Genomic DNA, 11,334 nt, shown 5'->3' on the forward strand with positions numbered 1-11,334 from the left:
GTTCGCTCCTCCACTGACTCCTGAGACAGACAGATACCAACCAGTATTATCCTCAAACCTTTCACCTATTCATGCAAAGCAGATGCTCTGCCACTGCGGTAGAACTTACCCTTATCATGTGCTACTCAGTGGCTATGCAATTTATGTACAAAGAGCCCTGTTGGAACAAACCAAGGGCCTTTCACACCCAGCATCGTTTCCTATTGTAGCCAACTCAATGTGTTACAGGACATGAGAACAGCCGCCACCTCCCCACCCATGTCTTAATTTTCGGGCACTGGACGCGTCCCTTTGGGAGCTCCAATACGGGGGGGGGGGGGGGCTCACGCTCGGGGCCATCTGGCAGGTGCGCCTCCCGAGGCCGGAGGAGAGAGCGGGCTTGACAAGCTGCGGAGCTGGCCGAGTGGCACATTCCAGAAGAGGCAGCAGCAGCAGCAGCAGCATTATAGGGCCCGTGAGGGCAGCGCGGCCCGCCCTGGAACCCGACTGTCCGAATCTGGCGCCGCGGGGTCCGGGCGGCCCAGCGAGGCGGAGCAGCTCCAGCCCCGGACGCAACGCCCCGCCCGCCCCGCCCGCCCCTGACTGGCACGGGGCCGGAAGCAGCGGGCAGAGCGGCGGGGCGCCTGCGCGGGAGTGCGGCCCTCGCGAGAGCTCCCAGAGGCCGCCCGGCGTTGCCGCCCTTTCTCCTCCGCCCGCCCAACGGCCGCCCTCTCCCTCGGCAAGGCGTCATGGCGGCGCTGGCAGGCTCCCCCTCGGCCGGCCTTCCTTCTCTGGCCGCGGCGGCGGCGGCCGCCCCCAGCCCCGTGGGCCCGCCGGGCTACCGGCCCTTCGAGCCCGAGGCGCTGGGGCTCAGCCCGGGCTGGCGGCTCACCAGCTACGGGGAGCTGCGCGGCTGAGGCTGCAAAGTCCCTCAGGAGACGCTGCTCAGGCTCCTGGAGGGACTCGGCGGCGGGGCCCAAGCGGGAGAGGCGGGCGCCGGGGAGGCGGCTGCCGTCGGCGGGGCCCCCCGGACCCTCGGTGAGGCTGGGCGCGGAGCGGGTGGGGAGGGCGCTCCGAAGGCCGCGGAAGGGGGAGGCCCACGGTGCGGGGCCGTCGCCAGGCCGGGGGGGGGGAGGCCTTTTTCGGATTTTCTCCGTTTAAATCAACGCCCCATATCCTGCGGCGGGGTAGCTTGCTGATGCGGGAGAAAGGCTCTGGCCCTCCGTAGACCTCTCCCCCCGTTCTGTTTTTCTACTCGAATATGTCGTTTTCTTAACGTAGGGGAGTTTTAAAGTCTAACCTTCACCAGAAGGTCTAGGCTGAATTTGTCTCCCCCACTCCAAAAAAATCACATGTAATTAACGCTGATACGTCTTACAGAATTATTTCAAAGATTGCAACTATGTAACGTGGAGACTGCGTTAAACACTTGAGACCACTTAAGTATTCAATTACAAGTACTGTATAATTCCTTCCGTACAAAAGTCCATTCTACAGTGGTACCTTGGTTCTCAAACACCCTAGTTCATGAACAACTTAGAACCCGAATGTTGCAAACCCGGAAGTGAGCGTTCCAGTTCTGGAAATATTTTAGTGTTGCGCTTCCATTTTTAGAGAGATTGCACTGATTGGGGCAGTGGGGAGAAGCCTCCTGGCAGCGCTCTGAAACCCAGTTGCTTTGACCTGAGAGAGAGAGAGATCTTGAAAGATCATGCTGATTGGGGCAGTGGGGAGAAGCGTTTTAGGGGTAGTTTTTCAACAGCCTGGAACCGATTAATCCATTTTGCATTACTTTCTATGGGAGAGCACGCCTCGGTTTTGGAATGGACTTCCGGAACAGATTAAGTTCAAGAACCAAGGTACTACTGTAGTAATAATAATAATTTATTTGTACCCCACCCATCTGGCTGGGTTTCCCCAGCCACTCTGGGCGGCTTCCACAAAGACCAAAAATACACTAAGATGTCATACATTAAAAACTTCCCTGAACAGGGCTGCCTTAAGATGTCTTCTGAATGCCAGGTAGTTGTTTATCTCAATCTTTGGACTCTAGGACATTATTCCTCATTTGGCTGCATTTGTAGACCTGGGCTGAAGATAGGGCTGTTCTGACTACCTAAAACAGTGATGGCCAAATTTGACCCTCCAGCTGTTTTGGGACTACAACTCCCATCATCCCTAGCTAACAGGACCAGTGGTCAGAGATCACAGAGGTCATTGACCTAAAACAAGTAGGTGTTTGGGGTGGGAATATTTCTAAAGGTGCTGATGTGCTTGGGGTCCCTTCTCTCCACAGGCATCGGAATGGACTCCTGTGTGATCCCATTGAGGCATGGGGGTCTCTCCCTTGTACAGACCACAGACTTCTTTTATCCACTAGTGGAGGACCCGTATATGATGGTGAGCAGGCTTGACTGGATAAAAAAGAATTAGCCATGTTTGTAATGGAACATGGTACATTTGTGATGTGAGACAGTTCATGAGGACAGTTGCCTTGTGTGTCATCTTCCTCATTCTATATCTTTTGCTGCATGTGTCTGGTCTAGGGCCGCATTGCCTGTGCTAACGTGCTGAGTGACCTCTACGCCATGGGCATCACAGAATGTGACAACATGCTTATGCTTCTGAGTGTAAGCCAGAAAATGACTGAGGAGGTGAGAAGTATAATGGATAATTTTGTCTCTAGAAATACATTTTACTTAAATAATAGGAAAAATGAATATTTTAATGTACAATTTTTTTGACATAATTATGGTAGGTAATTATGGCACAAGTGGATTTCAGAAAAGGAACTTCTTTGTCTGGCTTCACCTGCAGAGCTTTGGTTTGTTTCAGCCTGGCTACGGCCTGGAAATAGATACCTCTGAACGTTTTAAGGCAAATAATTTATAGAGCACATGACTCGCTTGTCAGAGGTCTAAGGTTCAATCCCTGGCAGCACCAGCTAAATAATTGGGTAATAGGTGATGTGTATTATCCCTGCCTGATACTTAGGAGAGCCACTGCCAGTTAAAGTAGGATTTAAGTGAATGATTATTTGCAAGGAATAAGATCAGAAACCTAGTTCAGACACGTCAAACTGTAGTTTGTGTTGACGATAATTCTGGCTTCCAGACAAAAAGGTCAAACCATGCTTTATTTAGGTTTTCCATTGGCAGTCTTGTTTCTGTGATGTTCACCAGAGATGGTGACTTGTTGGCTCATTTATCACACCAAACAATAGCTGGCCATTTGCAAATATTTGCTTGTCAACTTGGGCATCATAAAAACCTATGGTTTAGCTTCCTTAACAATGGCTTTGTTTGGTGCTTGAAATGTGATTGCATGACACTTCACAGAGTAAGTGCTTTATAGACCCCGCCTTTCTGTGAAACATACAGGTAGGAAACAGTCCTTAGTATCCCTGACCCAGCTTTCCACCTCAGTCTTGATTTTCTGAATCCTTTATTTTATCCTTCACCCAGGAGCGGGAGAAAATAATGCCACTGATAATCAAAGGCTTTCGGGATGCAGCAGAAGATGGTGGCACCTCAGTAACTGGTGGGCAGACTGTCCTGAATCCTTGGATTATTGTTGGAGGAGTTGCAACAGTTGTATGTCAGCCCAATGAGTTCATCATGTGAGTAAATGCATCTCATTGGGAGAGACCCGATTTGAAAATGCATGCCATAGATGTATTTACAAGAGAGGTAATTGTGTTGCAATCTTAACAGCTGAAAGGTTTAGAGGATGCTTGCTAGACATTGGGATCACTGAATCAAATAATGAAATGGTAGAGTTGAGCTAGGGATTGCCCATGCCACTTTAGAGCAAAAACAGTAGGGTTGGGGGCTGGCAAATCCTCTTAACTATTCCAGGACTAACAATATTGCTGCTTCGGCTGTCACAGTGATCATAAAGTTATGTGGAAGATGAGACTATAGTAATGTACATAATGCTCTGAAGACAAATGATCCAGTCTGTGATTCAGATAACCAGTACTGGCTTTGTAAGCTGCCTGTATGCAAGTTTATTTTGGGACCATATTAATGCTTCCTCAGCCATGATTTGATGGTTGAGGCAGCAGCTGACCTGGCATTATATTACTGAGACTTGGTGGAATTGCTGGGTGGTGTTGTCTCTTTCAGCTCTTTCAGACTTAACAGGGTTGAAGGTTGCCATGGTCGGCAGCAAGGATGGGGAACCAGAGGTCATATTTGGTCTCCCAGGCCATTTCCCCCCAAACTATGGCCACTTGCTGCACACTTGATGTCACATTTGTCATTGTGTGTGTTGCAGGAAGAGATGCAGCTAGATCCTGTGACAAAAAATAAAATAAAATTGAACTCCTGAGTATCAGTTTAGTTCAATTCTGCTTAGTCACTGTCTCCTCCCATCCCCACAGGCTAATTTTGACAGGTTGGCTGGACCATACACCATTCAAAGTTGGCATGTAGGGCAGAGGGAACTAAAGATTTTGCCTTCTAGGACAAGAAGGTTCCCCCTCTCCCAATCTATTGGAAAGCTGTCTCTTGTTCCTGACTTGGGGAGATAAACTTTGGACCCAGGTTTAGACACCACACTAAGAACTCTTTAAGAACTCTGTTATGGACAGGCTATAACTGCTAAACATAAACAAGTAGGTCTGAGTGTGAGTTTCTTATGATTTTAGGCCAGACAGTGCTGTTCCAGGGGATGTTCTTGTGCTGACTAAACCACTGGGGACTCAAGTGGCTGTAAATGCTCATCAGTGGCTAGATAATGTAAGTGCTCATCTGTGGGAAACCTTGCGCATCCATTTGTATTCCTCTATCTATCTATCTGCAGGGGATCCTCTTGTATGCATAGTTTTAATAAGCTAGGAGGAACAAGGGGCATGTGGTTGGATGCATTCCTTGCCCCAGCACCTTGTCCAGATGAGCTCCTTGCTTAAAGTGAAAGTGATCCCACAAAACATCCTCAATAGCGGCACTGGGTACTTTCAACAAATGGAGAGTCGATATCACACCAAAGTTGAATGACTTTATCCTCAAAGTGCATAGCCAGTTGGTCACAGGGGTCTTCAAATGCTTCTCCACACTGGGAGTCAGTAACCTCCAGACCATCTGAAATAACTCCTCCACTGGCTAGCTACCAGAGGAGACAATGCGAGCTGCAAAGAGAGCCTGTTTTGCAGCTCACACTGCCACATAGTAGGCACAATCGTGTGTTCTTATCAGTGTTTGGTCAGCTTCAGAATGAGACGTGCACCACTTGCACTCCAGTCTTTGTCCAGCTTGTTTCATAATCCGGATCTCCTCAGAGTACCAAGGAGCTGCTTGGGCTACAAAATGCCAGTGTGGATGTACAAAAACCACCTGTTTCAAAAGCAAGACCAGGACTTTGACAGGGTCACCAGCTTTGTCCATGGAAAATCACAGAGCATTCAGGAACCTGATTTCATCAGTCTTTGAGGACAGGCTACCTGAATTGGCCCACCACCCTTACAGCGAGAAATGCCACCGTGAGTCTAAACTTAACCTGATAATGGTCTGACTATGACATGGGAATGCATTGTATTCCCTCTATCTTCAGTCCATCCCTCATATCACATGGGGGCAAAGATCACATGGGGTGTGCCACACCTGGTGTGTTAGACCGATAACTACCTGAGAGGGATCCATGGTTGTCATGGAGGCCACAAAGTTTCGAGCTGGCCTGATATCAGCCTCCGCGTGGATTTTGAAATCACTCAAGATTATCATTTTAGTATCCCCAAGACTACATCTGCCAGCTAGATCAGGGATGCTGCTGGACAACAGGGCAATCAGACCCTCAATCTGCCTCTCTCTGGCCCAATACAAGGAGTAGATTCCCTAAGCACATCCCAAGGTCAAGAGGCTTCCTGATCAAGGAGATGGTGCTATTATAGACAGGTTGCATTAGACTAACTTGAGACCCCTGAATTTGTTAGCGAGAAATGCAGCCTCAAAACAATTTCTTAACATACTACTTTTCCATTTCAGCCAGAACGGTGGAATAAAATTAAGCTGGTGGTCTCCAGAGAAGATGTTGAACTGGCATATCAGGAAGCCATGTTCAGTATGGCCATGTTGAACAGGACAGGTATGGGGGGGGGTTGACTTGTTCTTCATTTATAAGGCAAAGGATTGACACCACTGTGGCAGCAAATGCAATTATTATTATTTTAAAAAACCAGGATACTATACCTATAGTTGTACTGGAGACCTCCTACATGTCATCTAGAACACAAAGGTTTTTGATTGTTTTGGAAAACACATGGTCCACCTAGAGTTCCTCATATTGAGGCAGAAGGTGGGATAGAAATATTCAAAATAAATCTTGAAAGTCTGCCCATGTACTTCTCAAGTTCTTGGGGCATTCGAGTCCCAGGACCTTCTGAATTCTTCTAATCTTCATCTTTTAACCTTCATCTTTAAAGGAGAAAATGTGTTGAAATATGGAATGCCTTGTTTTATGTACAATAATAATTTTTATTTTTTTACATATCAGTTGATTAGTATTTCTCATCACAAAAAGTTACCATTGGGATGAAAGTAATAAAGCTCAGGTGATTTAAGATTCCATCTGCAGATATGTGTGCAGATTAGACCTGGGTGATTTTTCAATATATTGTTCAAAATCGATTAGGAAGTCCACATCACGGTAACTTTCATAAAATGTTACCTGGCAAACATCATGAATTTGAGAAAACCCGTGTGCTTCTTAGTGCTTCCGGTGCCTCCTACAGAAGCAGCAAGCGACTCAAAAGAGCAGGCGTAGCAGCTATCACTATGTTTCAATTCTGCAGCGAGCCCCAGCTCAGCTCCACTGCCTCTGCAGGTGACGATTATGAAAGTAGCTGGGAAACCAGCAGCAGCAGCAGCAACTTAAAAGACTATGTTCTGCTTGCTTAAAGTAGGCTAGTACCCAGTGTGACAGGCTGGTAGGTGTGGTTTGCAGAGATGCTGGTCTGAGCTGGCTTGGGGATTCTTGCTGGAAGCCCCCTTTCCCCTCTCCTTACCCAGTGAAAGAACAAACAGGGTTGTTTTCTTCAGAGTAAGAACAAAAAAGGTTGCCCTGTTATTTAAGTCTTTCTTTACTCCCCTGCGCATGTGTGCCTGAAGCGGCTCTCTCCCCTCTGATGCCTTTACTGCCTGTCTCCCCTTCTGCCACTCTGTGTGTGTGTGTGTGTGCGCGCGCATGTGCACACACGCACACACACTGCAAAGCCTTTCTCTCCCCTCCTTTATGCCTTTACTACCCATCTGAGGCTGGGAGCAGTACCTTTCCCCATGTAAAAGAAAGGGGGAAAAACCAAGTTGCCCTGTTAAGGCTCTCTCTATTCCCTTCTCCCCTTCTGCACTGTGTGTGTGTGTGCGCGCATGCGCATGCCTTTCTCTCCCCTCCCTTTACTACTGTCTGAGGTTTTGATGCAGCCCCTTCTCCCCCGCCCCATGAAAGTAAGAACAAAAAAACAAGTTGCTGTGTAAGACATAGTTGGTTCACTCTAAATAGCTTCCCTCGTATGAAAAAGGCTTTTTTTAATTTAAAGGATGCTATCTCATTGCCCTTCCTCCTTCCCTTTGATAAAAAGGGAGAGAATGGTGTGATGGGGGCCCTTCTGTGTCACAATGGGAAGAAATGAAGAGGGGGAAGATTTAACAGTTGCTGCCTCGTGCTGAAATGGGAGGTTGAGTGTTGTGAGGCAAGAATGATAGGGAGGGTGGGTGCTTGTTGGTAAGGAGTCCAAGCAAATGTGTGTCTATTCAGAAGTAAGCTCTACTAAATTCAATGGGGCTTACTCCCAGGAAAGTAGAAGCAAGTTTAGCTGAACTCAGGAGGGCTTACTCATGCATAGATTTGCAGTTGGCCCTCTGAGTTGGGAAGGAGATGCAACTTGGCACTAGTAAATTACATAAATTACTCTTAAATTAGTAGAAAACAGATTGAATTGTTAATCATATGCAAGTTTAATATTGTAAATTTTTAATTTGCCCCTAAAACTGCATAGAACATTAATATATTCTCCAGAAATCTTTAATGGTTTGGTTGAAGCATGCTATCATCGAGTTAATTTTCATATAATTATATGCATCAAATTTAGATTATTATTTTGTTGTTGTTCCAATATTTTCCCAGATTATTTGTATTCACTCTGATTCACCACTGTATTTTGGATTGTCCTAGGCCTGAATATTCATGCCCAAAAGCATCCTGTTTGGATGCATTTTGGCTTGCCTGCTGATGAAAGTGATGATTTAGTGTGTGGTGATTTAGACCCGTAACTTAGTAGCAGTTGCAAGGACATTACCATGTTCGCCTCTACGTAGCTCCATCTTATTTCAGATAATTGTGATGTATTGGTATATTGCAATGTTTAGCTGTATCGTTATATTGAAAACCAGATATTGCCCAGCCCTAGTGCTCTTCAAAATTTGATACTTTTAAACAAAGGGGGAATTGAGTCCATAACTTAATTTGCTGACAGAACTGGGTGTACACTAGTGGCCCAAATTGTGGAAACGTTTTGGAAAACGTGTATTTCCGAGGTTTGATGGCTCCTAACACCACTTCTTCTTTTTTAGTAATACCATAAAATTATATATCAATGGAAAGATAATTTAATGAAGAATGTAATGCAACGAAGTTTGTTCAATTATCTGTCAAAAGTTATAGCCAAATAACCAGAAAAAGGAAGCACAGCTTGCTTAGGTTGATATGCAGTAGCTATCCTTCATTTGAATGTAGCAAATGAGCATGAGTGTTTAGAGAGCCAATCAGGTGTCAACTTGTTTGGGCAATGATTCAATCAGGTCACAGTAGGATTCAGCTATTGATGTTATCAAGCTGGTTGTTTTTGTGTTGTTTTGTGGTTTTTTGTTTTTGTTTTTTGTTTTGTTTTTTTGTTTTTTGTTCTTTCATTTAGTAAAATAGTACTATTAAGTGAACAAGGCTACAATAGAAGAAAAATTGGTGGAAACTTAACCAAAGGTGGCATTGCTAGATTTTTGAAGAGGTATAAGGAGACTCAGTCACTACAAAATCAGACTGGAAAAGGCAGGAAAAGGTGCACAACAGCAGGTGACAATGGAAGAATTGAGAGACTGTGTATATGGGACAGAATAAAATCATCTGGGTGTATACAAGATGACATGGTGCAATGTAATGTGAAGTTGAGTGCAAGAACTGTTTGGCACAGACTGCAGGAATACGGTCTAAATGCTAGAATTCCAAGGAAAAAGCCATTGTTATCTCAAACAAAGGTTGAAAAGATCAAACTGGGCTAAAACCCATGTTAAGTGGACAGCAGAACAATGGGACAGTGGTATTTGGAGGGATGAGACCCAAATCTCCTTGCTTTTGGTAGTGATGGCATGAAATACATGAGAAGAATCAGAGATTTCCATTCTACTTGCATTGCAAGTACCATGAAACACCCAGTTAAGTGTTATGATCTGGGGCTGTATGATAGCAAAAGGTGTGGGCATAATTTGCATTATTAATGGGAATGTAAATGCCCAATATTACATAACCCAGACCTTAACCCAGTCGAAAATCTATGGAGCCAACTAAAGAAACTTGTTAGTCAGAAGCAACCCAGCAAGAAAACCCAATAAATGGAGGCAATAATTCAATCTTGGTTTCACATTATTACAGCTGCAGAACTAAAAAAACTTGGTTCACTCCACAGGAAAGTGTTTAAGGCCATAATTAAAGCTAAAGGTTACCCAACTATTAACTGACGTGGTGAGAATTTTTGTATATCTCACTTTTTCTATGTTTCACGTTTCTTCTTTATGACTGCTGTTGTAATAAATAATCCTTCATAAAAGTTATTGCATTACATTCTTCATTAAATTATCTTTCCACTGATATATAATGTTATGGCATTTCTCCAAAAAAGTGTTTTCCCTGGAAAGTGGCTTGTAAGGGAGTGCAGCCCTTGGGCTGAAAAGATTTCCATCCTCTTAGACATGAGGCTCTAGGACCTGAGTGGACCCGATTTCCCCATACCTTGATGGGCAGGTATTAATGAAGAATTAATGTACATCGTATATGTAAAGCCAAAGGTTACTGCATCCCTGCTGGACACATAATGTTGCTACTACCCTTCAGAAGCTGCCTCCTGATGAAGTAGTGATTGGTTCTTGCTGTATTAGGTATAGGCTAGACAGTGGTTGTTTGGAGATTGCTAGCAGCAATTGTGACTGCTACTTTGCCATTACTTCTGCTTTTAAATGTTCATGCTCTTGGTCTTTCAGCTGCCAGCTTGATGCATACTTTCAATGCCCATGCTGCTACAGATATTACAGGCTTTGGTATTCTGGGTCATGCACAGAATTTGGCCAAACAGCAGCGCAGTGAGGTGTCATTTGTCATCCACAATCTGCCTATCCTTGCCAAAATGGCTGCTATTAGCAAAGCGTGTGGCAACCGGTCACGGCTACTACAAGGAACATCCCCCGAGACATCTGGTAAGATCGATAGTCTGCGCTATAGGAGCTGAAGGTGGGGTCGAAGGGAATTTAAACCTGTAAGTGACCTGTAACTTGCTCTCCTACATGGCAGGTGGGCTGCTGATCTGTTTACCCCGAGAGCAGGCTGCTCGCTTCTGTGCAGAGATCAAATCTCCCAAATATGGAGAAGGACACCAAGCCTGGATCATTGGCATTGTGGAGAAGGGCAACCAGACCGCTCGCATCATTGACAAACCCCGTATCATTGAAGTGACACCCCGTGGGGCCAGTGCCTCCCCTCAGGATAATAATTCCAGTGCCAGCCCTGAAGCTGCATCATGAGGTGGCAAAATAGTTTTCTTTTATCCACTGTAGGTTCTGGGATTGAAAAGGGTAGCACCCGAGCCTTTGGATCAGTGTGCAGTTACCCTCTACAGCAAAATGATCCTCAGAACACTATCAGTTGGTGGCTGGTTCCTTCCTGCCATCTGATGTGATCAATTTTAAAGTCATTTCCTGCAAGCAGGTAAATTGCGGACACACTTGATTTTGGAGAAGATGGTAACTTGAATTATTTATTGGAATAGTTCTGCTTGTTATTGAGCTCTCCCAGCTTTTGGTCAGACTGAGCAGCTGGTCCAAAAGGAGGGTGGGTGACTTAAAAAGCCATTTGGTTGGGCCAGAGGTCTCTCCTCTCATTATGAAGCACCTCCGTTAAAACCCAATCATGGGCTTGGAGGAGCAGAGGAAACCTGGAGGAGCAGCACCAAGCTCAGCTTCATGGATTGTTCCTTGGGTTGTAAATTATTGGTGATTGAGTTAATAAAGTTGATTTCTACAGCTATTGTGGTATTTGGAAGGGTGAAGTACTTACACACTGTTAACAGAGGAGGGAATATGCCAGGTATAAGTAGAA

General features: G+C 45.4%; 1 protein-coding gene and 1 long non-coding RNA gene across 2 annotated transcripts; both read left to right on the forward strand.

Moving 5' to 3' along the window:
• Window positions 1-713: 713 nt before the first annotated feature.
• LOC308467046 (selenide, water dikinase 2-like) lies at window positions 714-11,258 on the forward strand. The gene is made up of 8 exons (XM_080988422.1): window positions 714-1,017; window positions 2,276-2,379; window positions 2,526-2,633; window positions 3,444-3,598; window positions 4,631-4,721; window positions 5,964-6,063; window positions 10,224-10,436; window positions 10,531-11,258. Exons 1-8 carry the CDS (start codon window positions 729-731, stop codon window positions 10,758-10,760), a joined length of 1,290 nt encoding a protein of 429 aa, XP_080844548.1. The 5' UTR covers window positions 714-728; the 3' UTR covers window positions 10,761-11,258.
• LOC308467047 lies at window positions 6,074-7,266 on the forward strand. The gene is made up of 2 exons (XR_013981118.1): window positions 6,074-7,151; window positions 7,191-7,266. It is a non-coding gene; the product is annotated as an uncharacterized lncRNA (long non-coding RNA).
• Window positions 11,259-11,334: the final 76 nt, after the last annotated feature.

The sequence above is a fragment of the Podarcis pityusensis genome (assembly GCF_964106645.2).
Source record: "Podarcis pityusensis genome assembly, chromosome: 17".
Classification (NCBI taxonomy): Eukaryota; Metazoa; Chordata; class Lepidosauria; order Squamata; family Lacertidae; genus Podarcis; species Podarcis pityusensis.